The sequence below is a fragment of the Anopheles darlingi genome, chromosome 3 (assembly GCF_943734745.1).
Source record: "Anopheles darlingi chromosome 3, idAnoDarlMG_H_01, whole genome shotgun sequence".
NCBI classification, from domain to species: domain Eukaryota; kingdom Metazoa; phylum Arthropoda; class Insecta; order Diptera; family Culicidae; genus Anopheles; species Anopheles darlingi.
Window position 1 is genome coordinate 26173967 of NC_064875.1, and position 19472 is coordinate 26193438.

The 19472-nt window shown below is 39.8% G+C and overlaps 1 protein-coding gene across 2 annotated transcripts; it reads right to left on the minus strand.

The window, feature by feature from the left end:
- Positions 1–302: 302 nt before the first annotated feature.
- LOC125954240 (uncharacterized) lies at positions 303–9302 on the minus strand. Of its 2 annotated transcripts, none has more exons than XM_049684374.1 (2): positions 9010–9302; positions 303–8053 (listed from the first exon to the last, which is right to left on the minus strand). In XM_049684374.1, the coding sequence occupies exon 2, from the start codon at positions 7568–7570 to the stop codon at positions 443–445; it is 7128 nt and encodes a 2375-aa protein (XP_049540331.1). In that variant the 5' UTR covers positions 7571–8053; positions 9010–9302; the 3' UTR covers positions 303–442. The 2 variants fall into 2 exon arrangements, with proteins under 2 accessions (XP_049540331.1, XP_049540330.1); XM_049684373.1 differs by having other exon boundaries at positions 8269–9302.
- Positions 9303–19472: the final 10170 nt, after the last annotated feature.

Genomic DNA, 19472 nt, shown 5'->3' on the forward strand with positions numbered 1-19472 from the left:
GCATAGATGTACAATATCGCTTAGGATAATACGCGATGCGCGATGCAGATGCGTCACTGATGATCTTGAATGCGATGTTCACTTCGCAACTGGAATACCGGTTCGCGCAGACGTTCTGGATTCGACGTACATTTGAAATCCGAGAGCATGATCGTGTCGCTCCGCTTTTTGCAACATGTTCCCTTCGTTTTTATCACTTGTTTAGTGTCACTACTACGTAGCGCCTTTGATGATCAGCTAGTGTGGTGGTTAGTAGACTGGTGGTTTAGAGCAGATTAAAACATTAATTCTTGTTCAGTGTTTAATGGTGAAAACCTTTATTTAAAAAAATGTATTTTATTCATATTATGCTGGATACAGCAGTATAAAATATAACCATACTTATCTAGTTATCTCAGTCACTGATGATTGCGATGAGGACAACATTATCAAAGCGTCAGGCCTAGTTGGTGTGCAATGGGAAAGTGTGAAAAGCTTGTGCAAACGACATTAAGAATTTCCTTCGATTCGTTAATGTCTGTATTACATATAGCAATTTTCTATTATCCGGAAGGAATGGTTTCATTCGCTGTAATTCGTCGATGCATTCATTTACTTTCGCTAAGTTCCAGGCATTGTATAATTCATCGTATAATTCCGTATCAATGGCACTTCCTGGTCTTCTAAGAGGAAAAATGTTCAACCTGTGTTTAATTATGTACTCTACTACTTCTGTGTGGCCATTTTCCATCGCTAAGTGAAGAACATTTCGTCCACATAGATCGAACGCCGCGAAGCAATCCATATTACTATCCTCCATAAGGCATTGAAATGTGTAAATAGCATTCCACAAACCCTCAAAGTCACAATTCCTTTCCGAAACACTATAGTGACCAGCATTCCATCGATTCTGCAGGTCTACTTCATATGGGTCTAGTAGTTTATGTTTTATGAGATACTTGACCATTTTCTCATCCCCACTTTGAGCGCAAAGATGCAACAAATTAATATTTCTCTCACTAACACTTGATAGATATTCATACACTGATACTCTATGCTCGTCATTCCTTATGTATATCGCGGTTTTTATGAGTAACAGAATCAACTGCTTACTCACTACAAGCTGAAGCATCAGAACTAAAGACTTTGTCATCGAAAGCCTCCCATACGCTGATGACAGTATAAGAAGTGGTAGATATTCCTGTTTGGTAGTCACACCTTGAGACATTTGATGTGCGACTGACCATCGTATCATATACCTTTGTGTTGTGGCGTTCACTTTACCATCATTTAACTCCTCTTCATACTCAACCTTTGTACTAGGTAGAATACCTTGTACGGTGCGATAGTGACCCAGGAGCACTCTAAACAAGTTTGTTCTGTCTTGTCGGATGCATTCCATCATGCAGGCATACAATTCTCTGCTAGTACTGGTTGCCAATGATTGAACCATTTGACTTTTGCGCACCATGATCAGATGTTCCAATGTTGAGACCGATCTATACTTGACAGCTGCGTGACAAGCTTCCTTAACGATATGAGCTTCTACATTTGCTTCTTGAGTTATATGTTTGATTTTTTTGTATCTAAAGCTGTCGATTGATCTGGCTATACTATCTAGAAGCTCTTCAGTTTCTACATTGAATGGAAGGTGAGCTGCTATTTGGTCTACCACATCAAAGGAGTCCCTGAACCTTGAACATTCATCTTCATTCCATATTATATGTTTGTCTATGTTACCAATTCCAATTCCAAGACGTAATTTAATGATATATTCCACCTTTTTTATGGCACCAACCGCAATAGCCACGTCGATTACACTCTTTCTTCCTTCATTATTGTTGAAGCAGATTTCTTTGAGTTTTTGATCGCGACCTTGGGTCGTGCCCTCGATTGTAATATGATCGTACTCAAGCACACCGTGTAATATGTCTCGAAAAAGATTTAGTTGTGATATGTCGCAATAATGCATTTCAGGATTACATGAAGAATAATAATGGAGAAAATTACACATATCCTTATTATTGGTTAGTGTGGCCTTTATAAAATTTTGCTTCAATAACCAATTTACTAAACAGTTGAGCCCCGAATCTGAAGCGAGATGTAACATATTTCTATTTTCTGCATCTGTTTCAAGAAGCTTTCCAAACAGATATTTGTAAATCGCCTCTAAACTAGGACTACATTTAGATCTAAAATTTAATCTACCAATTTTATGTGCAATTTCAATAATATCGAATAGAACCTTCTGAGTCATGATTACGCTTAATGTTTCACACAGGTATTTGGTGCCTAATTCATTTCCAAGACTCACCGTTAGAACCACAAGCTTCAAGATGCATACTTCTTCCTTAGATTTGTAATGCGATAGTTTCGCTTCGGTCTGCTTAACCAATCCTTCTATATTGATATGCTTCGGATCATACTTATCATCATCAAATTCTTTAACAACATCACAAGCAATATGCTCATTACCGTCATTTTCTATAGGAAAACTAACGTGATGAGCAACACAATATTGTCTGACAATCCATTGGAATAAACGGAACTCAGACGAATACAAACTCATCTCAATCCATGCTAACCATTCTGCACCATCGATTGATGCTGGAAGCGTACAAGAGAATTCACGATGCAAATAGTACATCAAGAAGAGAGATTTACATTTCATAGCAACTGGGTACAACACTTGGGCATTTTCTTGTAATAACAAGTGGCCACTATTGGATTCTTGGTTTAATTCAGTATGAATAGTTGATGAAATATTAGCGATTTGTTTGGCTACCATGCAAAGTACCTGATGGTAGCATCCATTCTCACCGACACTATTGGATACCTCGTAAATTGCACGATAACAAAATGTTAAATTTGGAATGGCATCAACACCTAGACTTTCAATATCTTTTAGTTGATTGAGCCCTAATTTTCGGGCAATGATAAAATTTAAAATATTTTCGTGGCCATTCGCGATTGTAAAGTAAAGAATACTGTGACCGACAGTTCCAAAACAATCCATTTCTCTTCCATTTAACAAGAAACGAAATAATCCGAACATTGATTCTTCAACATCAACATCATTACTCCGTGGGCGTGAAACACATACTTGCAACGCATTCCAATCATTTAATTCATCAACTGTTTGCAAGCCAATTTTGTAACGCTCAATCAGACATTTTGAGAAACTAAAGAGACCTGATGTTATGGCAAGGCAAAGCATTCCTTTCACCTCGACATCGCTAATATTCGATGCTTGAGCCAACAGACATTTGTAGGCCGATTGTAGGAGATCCAACTTCACCCCGCGTTTATAATTTTCCTCCGATTCCTTAACGAAACAATCAGTTACACGGGCCAGATAGTAAACAAGACTGGGACAAAGTTTAAGCTTACATGATTCTTTCAGATACCCTAGCATGAAAGGCTGTGCTGAAACGACACATGTTATCAATACCGATAGTATGTTTTTGTCAATCTCTATCGCAGGAGACGGGTTATAGTTTGTCATTTTTATATTATCCGTTATTACATCATTCATTTGAAATATTTTTAAAATTTCCTCTTCATTAACCCCTAAAAGACAAAACAGAGAGTTTGATTGGTCTATCTTATAATTCGGACTAGCTTGAAAATTTTTCATGTCTATCGAACGACAATAAACATCGACAAAGGATTTAAATTCATTTTTGTAATCTCCAACCACACTCATTGCTATGCATTCCTGAAAAATTTGCTCCGTTAACAAAGATGGATTGTTTGCTAAAATGTGTTTTAACACACAAACTCTTTTCTCTTTAAGTGCTTTTTGCAATGTTTTTCTAATCACTAAATTGACATGCTCAGGATTACCCAAACGCTTAGTTATACTCTCCAGCATCCAAACTGAATCTTCTGTAATAATGTCCTTCAAAATTGACTTTTCTCCAACAGTAAGCTCGCTTTGCCCAAAACTAGTAGATGTTTCGTTGATCACATACTCTGCCACTTTATCGCAAAACTGTTTCATAGTTTTGGCCGTATCGGACGATTCGTACTGGAATCCTAGTTGGCTCAAATATTGCATAACAAATTTGGCATAAGCAGCTGCCTGTCTAACTTTCACTGGTAAAGATGAAACTACCTGTGCATAAAGTACATCTGCATTTATTGAGGCCCCATTTTTCAAAAGATAATATGCAAACTGAGAGTCATATGAATTCCCCTTTAAGGAGCGAAAATGTGAATAGAATGTGCAATCCAAGGCGGTCCAACCCAATATGTTCTCTTTTTGGTTTACTATGTCAGAATCTATAGATTGGGGCAAAAGTTTCATATTTCGCTGATAGCTCTTGTAACTTGCCATTAAGTACAACGGAGTTCTATTTCCATCATCTCTCATATTTAAAGCCTCTGGGTTAGCTGAAAATAATGAGTGTAGTTTTGTTGACCCATCAATGATAGCAACATGGAGAGGATAGTTTTGAGCCAGAACTCTATCAATATTCATTCGTAGATCATTATGCTTCCAGAATGACTCTAGGCCGGATATGTTAATCTTGTCATTTTGTTCACTATTTGTTTGTCGCTTGATAATCCACAAACCAGCAAAGTATTCAGCGAATGTTCGATGAATGAACAGTGGAATATCATCCAGGATTCCGTGAATAATGCCCGTTTTCTCTCTGGCTTCACGTATTTCTTCCATGTAAGTTGTTGCCTCATCTATCTCAATATTCGATAAGATCTGTTTTAGCTCGTTTTTGTCAAATAATACGAATAGTGATAATAATTCATGTTGTCGCGTTACTGTTTCAATCAATTTGCTAAATTTATCTATCAAAATTGGATTGTCAGAAGCATTCAAATTCGCTCCTAGTTTACAACATATCAGATTGATTTTGATATCCACAAAGTTTTGCACAATAAACCATGGTTTGGACATGCCACTTGTTACATTGAATAAATTTATACTGGCCGTTTTGGCAGCAATGTTGATGTACCGATCAGACAGCCGCGTTAAAATATCTACTGACATCATAAGATTCAATGGTATGTCACTCATTTCATCTAGACTAAAAATTAACGTGACACACAATGCTTTACAAAAGTCAGATACATCATTGTCAATGTGTTCTTCCTGCATTTTCGACTTCATCATCTTATGTAGCATTGTGGCTTTATCATGTAGCAAAAGAGGTTCTAATTGGAAAAACGCCAACTTTTTGAATGACTCGCCGAATTGTTGTTTGAAACTGTAGGGACGGCTGGTGAGGTATAATTTTCTCACTCCATCAAATTGTGCAAACAGAGAGAGAAATTGCAACACCACCTCCTTATAGTGAGGCGCGATTTCATCGAACCCGTCCAGGAACAAGATCAATTCGCCTGCGTTAAACTTTTCAGCGAAGACCCGCAATAATATAGAGTTTTTTAGAGACAAACCATGACGTTCCATCAATTTTTCGTCTAATTTTACTTGTCCATTAGAAAGAACTAGACACTCAGAACATTTACGTGCATTCAACCTTACAGTTTGTAAATCGACATTAGACATGTCCACGAGCGATAAATGAATGAGCTCATGCAACATTATCAATGCTTCATTTTTATTTATAACCGTTCCATCCTGGTTCAATGAACGCTTTCTGAAGGGTTGGAAATCGGTACAGTGATCCGATAGGTTGCATCGAACAACCCACGATGTAGGATATCGTTTCCTCATATGCCAAGCCAACCATGTGAGATTCGTTGACTTTCCAAACCCCGACTCTCCCAATAATACCAATAGCTTGTTAGCTTTATTTTCAATTATTGGTTCATCATCGCCCAATCTATTAGGTGTCTCCGTGAAAATCTTATCGAATTTTGAATATTTCTTCATCTGTTCGGTTATTTCCGCAAAACTCAGGACATTCTTTTGGATTTTATATATGTCATGAATTCTACTATAAATTTCGATATAGTCATCGCGATCTAGATTCTCTGCTTTTAGTTCCCTTTTTTGTTCAATCCAATAACGTTGAACGTAACTGTTTTTAATTAGTCGATAATTTTTTTCAATGTTGTTATCTGTTTCCATTTGCTTCCCCCAGTCCAATAGTTTTATAAATGCTTCAATTGAGAGTGGCGAGGTGTGCTGGAAAAGCTTGGCTGGGGAAAGGCTTGTTGTGCAAATAGAAATATTTTCATCGAGGAACTGTTTCCATGAATCTTCACTTACATCGCTGATAGTAAAACAGTTTAGCTCGCTTGGCGTGTCGCTTACTTTCCTGATAAGAAACACATGTTTTGAAGTGTCTTTTAGGGTATCTTTTCTCCACCGTCGTATTATGCTTTGGACCGTTTTGAACGCTTGATCACAAAAAATGATTAAATGAATGGAGTGTTCTGCGGAACGAAAAACCTCTTCTACAGTCTTCGAATCATCGGTGAATGCGGCATCTTCAAGCAATAAAGTATTATGAAGATCTTTACCATCTAGACTTAAAATGTCTATTAATAGTGCTCCTGCAAATTGCATATCGCATGCCTCTATTTCTAGAATGGTTTCATTTTTAACCTGCTCATACAACTCAGAATTTCTAAGAGCATCGGGATTGATTCTAAATGATGTTCCCATTACTTGCTTGCGGAGTTTTTCTGACGCGCCCTTCAACTTGATATGTGCTAGTGTGTTTTTAATATTATCGAGGTCTTTTTGTATATCGTCTGAGTGCAAAGGTTTAGCAAATGGATTCATCAACCAATTGAAATTTGTTTTGAATAGCTTCTCTATAGCCACATTCTCCTCAACAGCTCCTTTTCGTTGATCATCGTGGGAGACCAAATCCCTCCAAAATTCTAGTATTAATTCATCGACCTCATGCTCACTCTTGGTAGCACAAACAAAACGAAAACGTTCACAAAATGTCTTCAGTTTACTTTCATCATCCTTATCATCTGGGAAAATCTCTGGAAGAATTACATCATTTTTGAAATCAGAGAAAAAATCTTTTGCTACAAACACCCGTTTCAATTTTAAGTTTTCCAATCCTGACGAATCTTTAGATGAACTACTATTGATTAATTCCTGTTGGCACTGTTCATCGAACTCCTTTCTAAATGCTTCATAGCCTGGTGTTGCATTGGGCGAGGATAAATCTAAAAACTCTTTTGTAAATCCGTACGAACCATTTGTTGAAATGGACTGTTTGTCGATAATATCCAGAATGGCTAGACGATACTCCTTGAAGAGGACGTTTCTTCGAGTTATTTTCTCCTTCGATTTGATGGCATTGACCAACAGCTTGACCAACCTACCACGTTTGGTACATTGTTTGAACAATTCGTACAGTTTGTTCAGTTTACCGTCCTTCAGTTTATCGTAGTCTAGTTGATAGCATTTACCTCCAACTTTGGCGAATAAGGATGAGATGTAAGAGTCCAATGATGAAGTTGAACTGCTCGTTGAGGCATTGACATCTACTGCCTGCCATATATCTCTGGCGTTTTCGTCTATATCCGAGTTGGTGCAGATGATCAATCCTTCCATATCAGCCGTCTGCAGTTTTTGATCATAAAATGATACAAAATATTTCTGGAGAGCAAAAGGATTGTTGCCATCTCGCTCGGTCATGAAATCGTTCAGAATTATCTTGGGGATAGGCGTTCCAATTTTGTGCTTCGCTTGGATCTTTAGTGATCCTTTCTTGTTACCATCCGTGAAATAGTATACGATGTCATCGAATTTTCCGGCATCGAGATCCTCTGCTACGACCTTGAAGCTAAAGTTGTTTGTCGGATCCAACGCCTTTTTAGCATTTGCCAAGCAAACAAAAATGCAGAGTTTGATCTGATACGATATGCCATGCAGGAAGCTTTTAATCCCCGAAAGGTTTGGTTTCGTGAGTGTTGCAGCAAGATCGTCATCTGGTTTCTTCCTTTTTATTGAAGACGAAATACCACTATCATTATCAGCAGTTCTCTTTAACTGCAGGATTATGGCCGCTAGTGCCACTGGATGATCCTGAATCTGCCATCTGCGTTGCGTCGATTATACGTTGGACAACAAACGAATAGTTGTAGTTTTTTGCATTCAATCAAACTATGGATGAAAAAGCTAAAAAAAGGAATGTTTACTTTCATACAATTGTTTATCAAAGTTGATCTATAATGCAGAAATTAATTTTATTTGCAATTTTGCAAAAAATACTTAAACAATTATAAACTCGCCGAACAATCCAAAACGGGAAAAGATGGTAAGCCTATTTACCAACTCCCATCCCAGTTGTCATCGACGCACTTCAAATAATAGAACGATAGCACGTTTTTTACCATTATATCAATTGAACAAATTTGTTTTCAAACACTTCAGTTGCAATTGAACGCGGTAGAGGTTTCTATTGGCTGTTTCATCACAATTTAAACAAATCCCAAAATTGATCAAAAATCACATATTTTATAGTGTACTTCCTCAGTTCGTAAACTGTACGCGACTAAACAGTCAGTGCAAGCTGTTACTTATGAAGCGTTGGACTTGCAAGAACCTATTGTGAGACTTGATAACCGCGGAATGATGATAAGGACGTATCGCGTTGCTATATATGGAAACGCATGCCCATGGCAATGGCTAGTTTATGCCATTCTGATTATCACTCAACCCCGCCACGTCGAATGCGTCAACGCTTATTTCAATTCTAGGCACAATGTGGTCTGGATTTATTGCCACAAAAATGATTCCCTCGACTCGCGCAGATCTTCAAAGTGGATCGCTACTATGCTCATTTGAACGACCGCTAATGGTTTGCTCAGCCATAACCATTAGTTTTACAAATGTATGAACTTGTTTAAAAAATGTAACATGCCACCATCATTGTTCGTTCTGTTTAAATCAAGGGATAACGTTACTAATTCTACTCTCAGACAAATTCCAAATCATGGACATTTCGCTAATTTCTCTACAGAGATTTTGATGCATTTCAATGAAATACCAGAACGATGAGAATGTTTAATCCTATTTTTATGAAAGGTATGCTTAACATTGTTACTTGTAATATGTCCCATTCCTATGCTTACCTTTCCTTTCAGGAATACTCTTTATTTATTTATTTGTTTTTGAGGCACATCAAAGAGATCTTCAGATCTGAAATTTCAACTAAACGATAACAAAATGTTCTTTAAACCACTTACACCAACACAACACACTCACTATTGCTTAAAAAGTATATCGATTCACCAGTTGAATGTTCGACCTACTTGTAGCTTCGATTGCTTGCATCTGACGATCATGAAAAAGCCAACATCAAACATTACTTCTTTACCCTTATACTTTCAATTCGATAAGTCTTATCTTAACCCCTCCCCCTATGACGATGTGAATCGTTTTCGACATCATTTATAGATATGAGCCAAATCTAAGTGATAACGATAACTTTAGATTGCTCTCCTTTTATTGATACGATAGCTCGTCTTTCGTACAATTAAAAATGTACGAAGCGGATGTAACATGCCAAGGTTTATTGCAAAGAGTAGTGTGCTCACTTCTTAACATAATCAATTCAATAGCACCTTGCGGATGCTTGCAAATAACGTGTTACGTTCCGTAACACATTTTACCATTCCATCCTTAACATTACATTTAAAATCCATTTATGTATGAAAGATTATCATCGTTCTATTGACTGGAGATTGTTACAGATTAGATGATGCAGTTAGCCACTCAATGCTTGGTTTCAGACTACTTCCTGAGCTACTTACGGGGCTGAGTGGCAGTAAGAGAAAATTATTGCGTGTTGTGCGAGGAGTGTCCTGTTTATGCAAAGCTGCGGACGGACCCTGAATTCGCTATATTGGGGTGTGTGTAGATTACTCACACGTACCTAAGTAAGTAAGTAAGTAATGATTATTGCGAGTGTATTACGATAAATTTCTGCTACGGAAAAACTTTTTCTGCTACGGAAAAACTGCGGATTTTTTCATTTTTTTGCGAAAAAAACTGTTCCCGCGGAAAAGCGGTTAATTTAAATTAGAATTTCTGCTCGAATCAAGTAATCAAAGAACAGTAGCACCATCTGGCGGTATCTAAACAAAGCATGTGCCGTGTGTCCTGGCTAACGTGAAATTTTTCTTAGAGTTAGGACACATTACATTGCTTTGCGTGCATAACGCCAGATGGCGCTAACAATGTTTGATTACTCGATTCGAGCAGTAATTCAAATTTAAATTAACCGCTTTTCAACGGTAATTTTTTTTGCGCAAAAAAAAAATTCAACAGTTTTACCTTAGCAAAAATTTATCCGAACACACTCACAATAACGAAACACAACAACAAAAGACATTGTAGATTTCGGGCGCTGTACTCTCTTCTTTTTAATAGTATTTTTTTGCTTGGAATAAATGCGTGTGTGCTAATACTGGAATAAATGCGTGTGTGCTAATGTGTAAAATACTAACTTTAGAGGATATCTCTACCTCCAAGAATATAGTTCAAGGTTTATTGTACTTCAAGACGATGGTCCAATGGGATGCCTAACCTTCACAACCCATAATGTGTCCGTTCCTCTCTCCACTCCCGATCCCACAGATATGCAGCTGAGGAGATGTCGCAAACCAAATCATTCTTCGCTGTTAACTGCCCTTCACGATTTATCTACTGTCGAGGAGTATAGATTCGCCATTTCGTCCTGTAACGGAGTATGCAAAAGCTTTTGAATATTGATGATACGCGAGTCTATGTTATTGTGAACAATTTAGAGTAAAAATCCCAGGGAAATGCTTTCACGTTTAACGAATTCAATATATACCGAACCGAACACTTTCCCTGAAATTGGTCTGCTGGCTCATTTGCCAATTTACCTCCCTGACTACCGCTGCATTCCCCATCTGGCTACCGATTTGTCATCAATCTTGTCTCCACACGTGGCTACCATTTAATGGAGACAAATCGTCAGCCACTCGATCGAATGTTGTCGCACTGCTACCAGCTACTCTCTGGTGTGCGTGTGTGCGAGTGTATGTTTATTCTTGACTTCTTCTAAAGATCACGATGAACAAATCCAGCGTGTGGATGCATAAATGCATACATAATGAATATATGTGCCACTCGCATCGCAGTTGGTCATCGTGCTGCTGTCGGCATCGTGCTCCAATGCAAACCATTCGTACACTCTCGTCGCCATCAGCTTCTATTGTGAATAATGCAAACCAAATTGTCAGTGCCAGAAATGGAGCTCAATCTTTTCGTTCCATACTTTCAGACCAGTTTGTCGATACAGAGTTGTGTAGCAGAATCGTTATGAAATGTTGGTTTATGCTCAAAAGTGCTCATCGAGAAGGGTAAACACTTTGTTGCACGTTACAAAGCGACATACCTGGCGCCTCGCTGAAATGAATAAAAAAAACCCGGAAAGCACCAGCAACGCTTTTAAAGTAAACTTTAAATAATTAATCGACACCTAAGGGCATCGAACAGAACGAACGCTACGGCGCGCGGTATCATCGAGGGCGGCCACCGCGAACCGATGCGTTGCTAGGTTACTTTACGCGGACAAAGCTATCGTTGCCGTTGGCGTCCATCGCCAGTGCCGATGGTCAACGTGATCGAAGGAAGGAAGGAAGGTTAAAATGCCACACAAAAAATGGGTTTCGCGCGACAAGCCGCTTGGAAGTCATGCCATGGCGGGAGGACTTTTCGTGCTTTTCATCCAGAACATGATTTTGGCTTCATTTGGCGATGGTTGGTGGCCGGATACATTGTGGCGGGTGTCCCGGTTGCCGTTGCCTCAGCTGGAGTAGTAGCGAGCGAAAACAACACCGGATCCGAACGGCCACGCATACGACGCTCGCTCGCTGATCGCGTCCGTGGCCGAGAAATCGAATTTGCACACCATTTTGTGATGCATTTTACGGACGTGTTTACCCCTGGCACACACTAGCTTGGGAGGATCGGGAATACCGAGAACGCCACCACCGCACTGCACGCCATCAGAAAGCCATCGCCATCGCCTGCAACGAATGCATCATGAAGAGAGCGTTTGCAACGCCAACGGCCGCCTGGATGCGATGCCAGGAGAATGCTCGGAACACCAAGGGCACACACACACACACACGCACACACACACATACCTCGCACATGAAACATGCAACAATGCATCGAAGAACAACCCCCCTTTGAGCGCATAAAGAACGTCGCGTATCGGCTTCGATAACGAAGCCACCGAGGCTCGGTTTTAATTCCTGCACAAAAAAAAAAGGAACAGGAATCTGGCCGCCAGCCCGAGCACCCTGTCTAGCTGCTCCTGTGCTGCCAGTGAAGTCAGTGGATCGGCTGCCTGATGATGCCTTAAACCGCAACTGCAGCCAGTAAACAGGCATAGTTCACCAACAAGGAGTAAAGGGAACGCTCGGCACGGCATCTGTGGTCATGCGATACCTGGCTACCGCACCTCTGCTGGAGCTCTGGCTGATCATCGCGTTTGCCATGTTTTCTGGGTGTAATCTCCGTTTCGCTATCAAACTCGCAGCAGCAGCATCATCATCGCCGCCGCAAGGAGGGAGCCAACATGAAAACGAAATTCCTTTCGACGAGCTTGTACTGTTCAGCTGGTGGGCAACAGTCTGCAGCACTTTGTCTTCCGCGTGCTATTGTACCTTGTCACACGCGAAACAATTGAAACCATTTTCGACGTACCGGTACCGTGCCATGCCGGGCCGTTTAAGGATCATCACTGGTTCGCCGAAGACAGCGCGTAATCCTTCTCGCGGTTTGCTTTAAGGATGTTCGAATAATGCGTGTCGCGAAGGCTGTCGGATCCGGGGCCAGACGCGCTGAGACGCAAGGTTCTGCTTTTGTTTACATATGCTGATGAGCAGGCTTTTGACACCAAACCTTGGTTGGTGGAATAAAATGCATGCGTTGCTGGTTGTGCAGGAAGCTCAGGTTCCATATTTATTCATTCTTTTTTACTTTTAATTTTATAGTTATTTTGAATACTACAACCATTAGAAAGTAATGAGTAACATAAAGAAGCCAAAGGTAAGTAAAGTAACTTGAAATCCAATAAATTTCTTAAAGCTATCCCTTGCAATTAATTTCTTGAATGTTTCAAGGAAGCTCTCTTTCTAATAAATTTCCTTTGTATGCTTGCTTGCGTAGTCCTGATTTCTGAAGCAACTGTAACAGTCAATACTAGACTTTAATTCGCCCGATGCCTATCGAGAGGATCTCCGTTTCTCTGTTGCTTTTAAGCTGCGGGCCCCAGTTCTTTTGCGTTATCCTAGTTGTTCTCAACAGACAGCATCTTAAACTGTTGCCGTTTTTATTCGTAAGTTGTACCCTAACTACAAATCGAAAAGTATCGGGATGAAAGTAAAGTGTCCGTCATCGGTTATTGCAATCTCTAATCTTCCAGGTAGTTTTGCGATCTTAGGTTTCCATCAGTCGCATTGAATGTAGTCGATAGTGTCGGCGATCAATAGTTTTGCAAGGATGTGGCCGCTCATAATGCAGCATATATTTCATATCTCACCATGCACATGGCATAACCATCGCGCATTGAATATTTCGCCTTTTATGCGTTTGGGATGTACGTTAAGACGATTTTCTTCCCTCTTTCATGGCGATTGACAATTGGGTATACTAACCGCTAGCTGCTCTGGCGTGCAAGCAGAAATTCTCAAATGGGTTTCCTCCTTTCGGTGTCACTTTCTTTTTTCATTTACATTGAACTCAATAACGCATTTCTCTCATTTCTCACTAGCATTCATCCGTTTGAAAGTTGACATGTGGGCAACCCCCAACAAACAAGCAAACTGGATTTGACATCGGTCCTGATCGACCAATGCTTTCAATTCCTCATCAGCAAACGCTCTTGGTGTTGCCAATTAAAATCGCTGCTTTTAAAACCGTGCAAGAAGCATGCGACAAGTTATTTCATTAAGAGGATGTTCTCCATAAACATCCTTTGAAATACGATAACACCTTTTTGAATGTTTAAATGACGTTATAAACAAACTCGATATTTGCAAATGCGTTTAAACGGTATAGCTTGCATTTAATTAAAAAGTATAAATAATGTATACGCCGAAAAGTAACAAAAGTGAACTAGTGAGTAGTGCCATTTATTGTAAATCGATCAGAAATAATTCAAACTTGTAACACATTTTTGGATTACTAACACCTTACTGTTCTTGGCCTAGAGTAACCCCATATCAAAAGGCTGCTATCAACTGCAGAACTGCTTCTTTTCAGCCACCAAGACTTGATGATTATCAGGCTTTTTGTTGCTGAGTAACAGCATAAACTAAAAGGATTGTCCTACATAATGGTAGTTGATCAACAATGACAATAAAGTATTAAGCATCAACAAACCAAACCCAAACAAAAACGTTCAGACAGTTATTGGAATTCCGAGTGATTTGTTATTCCTTGTTATACTTTATAGTAATAAATTCGAAAAGGCCTCATCCAGCAATCGGCATTTGGGGCTTGGTTACAAGCAAAAAACTACGTTTGTCGAAATTGGACCACCGAGACCAATACTGCGCTGACCTTGGCTGAACGGTTCCGAAACGGGAGTCAATAGAGTCGACTCAAATGTAGTACCACGTTCGGTCTAGTGCCCTCGAGCAGCCCTAGCTTTTCTCGTGGCAGCTATAAGCTGCTGGTCAGACACGATAGACCTCGCAGCAGCAGCATCCACGCCACTTGACCCGCTGGCGTTGGCCTGGTGTCTGAATGATTCATTCGGCCAATCAACGTTAAGCAAAAACACAAACAAATTCGGTTGGAGTTGAAGAAATTTCGTGTTTTATTTTCAGTTTTCCATTTTTTTTCTCTCCGAGGTTTTCCCCAAACCTATTCTCTGAGGCTGAGGCTGTAGCCTGTCTGGCTGGTAGCCAAATTGGCCTCGGGGCTACTCGCTGGCGCCAAATGCATGTGTTTTTGTTGCTCGGGCCTTTGATTTCAGGGCAAGCAATGTTTTTGATGTTTTACGGCGAGAGGCACTAGGATTAAATGAAGTGCCTGCATTTTTCTCCGGTGATTCCGGAGAGTTCATTCTTTTAGTGGCATTCTCCAATCCTTTTAAACCTGTTGTGTACCCGCACAGGTTTACCATTTCTTTTCCCCTTCAGTTGAATTGAAAAGTGAAATCGAAAAACGGAAAAGCTTTGCCCTTCCATTCCGACGATCGTCGTCGACTATATGTGTGTGTGTTAGCATGGCATGGACATCATTATACAAGGCAAAAAAATCCATCTTCATTTATAAAATGAAAATTGCTCCCAGTTCCGCAACAAAAATCGTTACGATTCGGATCATTCGGATGAACAAATGGTATTAGAAACACTCTTTTTCCTTTTCTTCTTTAACCTGCAACCATGCAAATGCCACGTCGGTGTTGTGCCCACGTCATTAATCATCGTTAGTTCAATTTGCAAGCATGATAGCCTGGCGGAAGAAAGTTTGGCACCGTTTCAACTGCTTCGTCCGACTGCAGCTCATCCTCCCAAAAATTCCGCCGGCTTGCTATTTATGCACGATGAAACCTCGTGTCCGCCGCCAAAGGGCCGGCCAGCAGAGCACATGGTACGGACCAGTCTCGCTGGTGGAACAGTCGCATAACAATCAATACCGCTTAGCATGGAGGCTGGAGATGCTGCTATTTGGTGAGATGATGAACGATCAATCGACGTTCGTAAGATGGTAAACCCTCATCGTCTTAGTGCGGTGTGTTATGTGGTAAGGCGTGAGGCAAAACCGTACGTAATGATGACTCAAACTAGTTCAACGTAAAGCATATTGCGGAAGCAGATTTGCCTTTGCCCAAAGTCATGCCAGCCATTACGCGCTTTGTTGGCTCAAGAGCTTTTTCAGTTGCTGATGTGGTTTATTTGATTAAAATGGCATACGTTTATCATAATGCGAGTTACGTTATACGGCTATATGGCTTAAGTTGAAGACTATAGGAGCCTCTATCATTGCTTCATCGTTTAAAAATGGTACCTTGGCATCGAAATAATAAAAATCTTTTGAAGATGCTTGCAAGTCGCAGAAGGAAAATACTAATAGTGAAAAAAAGATCTATTTTATTGCTGAAAACTGATTAATTGTCTCGTAAGAGTTACTATTATCAGTTGGTCTATGAAGAAGTGCGAAACAGTCTAATATTTTGAATATACTAACTAAATATTCCAATTAAAGAAAGCAAACCCTTTTTGGTATATGAAAATCCGAGGTCCAATTTCGTGACGATAATAAATATATTTATATCAAAAACGCATCCTGCGATGCACCGAACCGTAAAGCATGCTTCAATTAGGTTGATGAGCCATTTATCAATTACCAAGTTGACGCTGATTTGCAAAACAAAAGGCGCCAACAACGTCAACAAAATTTATTAAAAAACGGATTCCAACCGCTAACCATATAATGATGCATTGCCTGCTACTAAATTGCGTTTTCCGGCATGTGAGTTGCGGCAAGCGCTCCGGTGGTAAGCGCATATGTTAACGCTGACAACCACAACCATTTACTCGGTAAATTCAACTTTTAGTTTTCGCTGATGCTTGTTATCATCAAACTGAAACCGTAGGGGTACTGTTACAGTTTGAATTTCGCATCAACCCTCGGTGAACGAACTCACTGGCATGCGCCCCAAACATGCTAGTGGTCGGAAGGCATTAGGATAATAATGCGTTGCGTCGGTGTAAATATTGATGTTGGCGAGAACTTTAAGCAGATAATGGTTAATGGCAGCCGCGAGGTGCCAGGACTCATCTACGAGCAACAGCTGCTGCTGCAGGCAGATCATAACAGTTTTGAAAACTAATCCACGAAACTCAGTCAGTAATGATTTAACCTAGATTTCATTACAAAGGATTAAGTTTGAATATAAAACAAAGAGTACTTTTAAGCTTTGTTCATCCAGATAAATATAAGATGACAAAAATGCTAGGCAGCTATTACCTAGCTATTGTGAACAGCTATTGTGAAGGTAGAAAAAAATGTCTACACAAAGTATCGAGTTCTCACACTTTTACACTATAATTTCCACTAATTCTGAGTTTATTCCAACACACATCAGCCACGGTTAGCGAAAACATCGTGTAGGTGTGAGAGCTACTTTCCATTTTTTCGTAAGCTTCTTTTGAGATCCACACTTGCCCAGATACTCACTTGAAGCTACCTAAAGTTTGCAATTTATTGGCTTTCCAACTCCATTAACTGCCAGTAAGTCGGCAACACCGACCAAGAGCGAAGAGGCGAATAAAGAGAAGACACTCGAAAAGGGATACTGCAGATGGAGTGGCAAATTATGTCTCTTCCCAGATTTCAAGACAGCCGCCAGCAGCTTTCGACTCCACTCGGTTCGGCATCATCACAACATACCGAAAACGAAAAAGGAAAACAAAACCAGGTAGATCGACATGCAAAACGTTCGTTCGTCCAGCAAATCCGAGCCTTTGGAGACGGGCCCCAAAAAGTGAGCTGAGATTGTCCAACAAGATGAAGGACAGTGCCGATTGCGAGCGAGTCTCGCATGCCGACAATATCCAGCTACTGTGCCCGCTTTGACAAACATCGCCGACACCGAGATGGTCAGCATTCAGGAGCCTTGGGCGGCACCGATAAGATAAGCGTCGCGAGTGAATATTTTAATTAAGCTATTTAAATCACTCCGACATGCTTATGGGCATCGTGGCGTGGATGCGTGTGCTTGAATTACAAAGTGTTTTGCAGTTTGCATTTTTTTCTTTCTTTGGTTTTGGCTTGCTTGGAAACGAAAAAGCTCACGCCCGCTTCACTCTTCTTAAGACACCGGAGGGTCTCGGGAGCGTTGCACAAAGGCGATGAAATGGTTCGTTATGTCTATCCGCGGATGGCGGTCGTGTGAATCTTGCGATAGCTTGTCACGAAGATTCTCGCCGCAGATAGCGCAAATGGAATGTTTGCTCATTATTTTATCGATTTTATGAACCAAGGTTTCTCGAATAGCTTTTGCATTTTTTTAAATTTTCGAAATTGTTTTTATTTGAGTTTTAAAAAAAGGTGTACTTCAGAGTGCTAATGGCAGTGCTTTGTGTTTTCAGGGGATAAAATAGAATTTAATTATTATGATCATCATACTATAGATATGGCAGCTAGAGAAGGATAAGAAAATTGATATTACATATCACATTAAATCCTCTGGTCTAGGTACAGTAGACGTAACGTATGGGATGCCCATATCATGCGCATAGCCTTCATATGGTTTGTGTTTTACTCATTCGGATTCACATTAAAAAAAATGCTTAAAACATGAGAGTAAAGAATATGAAAACATTGATTTCAAGTATTTACTTGATGGATTGATTAAGGATTTATCGATCCTATAATAGTGCTTTCTTAATCATTCCTATTCGTCGGTCCAAATACTCAAAACAATACTCCCGATTAGCTACAGTTGGTTATTTCTACAGCACAAAAAAGCATTTTTCAAAATTAAAGAAATACAAATTTCGGGAAAAAAACACGACGAGATACCTGAATAAATGCATTCTATTTGATTATGCTAGATTTGTATATTATACTACCCACAAAAGCTACGCTGAACTAGGAAGCGCTGAACTAGGAACCGAAAAAAGTACACTATTTTTCTCTAAGATCTCTTTTTTGTTTTTTAATACCATAAGCATAGTGCTGAACATATTTTTCGCATGAACTTACGAATTTTTTTTCAAATTTTTTAATTTATTACTGATATAAAGAGGGGTTTTTATCGAATCTTAAACAAAAGAAAACCACTTTTGGCCCAAATCAACCGTATAAGGCGGCAATAAGTTCATTACAACAGGTGAGCATATCTTTGTTTAGGTTTATTTCGTTAATATTTCCTCTCTTTAACGAGCTGTAACTAACTAAATTATACGAGCACACGAAGAGGAATGTTAAATATAGCCTATCTACATATCTTTTTAACGTCCATCAAGTTCTGGTAAATGGAGAATAAATAAAATTACCTGGATCTTAGACTTTTCCTGAACACTGAACTCAGCGAAATTGTCGTACTCCATGCACAGACCCCAAACATCACATATTCCCCGCCAAACAGCTCCCCTGGGGAAAAGGTCAGGGCAGATGGAAAGTCAGAATGACGTGATCCATTAAATTGTCTACAGAACTAAGCTGATGCACCGTGGCAAGGAACGTTACCTTCCAGGAAGTAGGTTAAGACAAGCGGATGAATATTTTACTTCCTCCAAGGTGCACATATGGATCCGGCAGCACATGCCAGAGAGACGCTACTATCCTTAACCATGGATAGTGCTGAGGCTCTGAAGTCATGCAAGATTGAACAGTACCCGAACGGTCGGTTGAAATGATATGTAGCGCTTTCTCTCGGAACTGTATCGTGGAAAGGTTTTCTAAGCATGTGTGTGCGGTTCAGGTGTGCATGGCCAAAGGTTTAAAAGTATGCTTTTTCTCAACATCCTGCTTCTAAGCTAAGTACAATCCCTTCAACTGCGAAAACTTAACCTTTTTAAAGAAGCAAAAATCA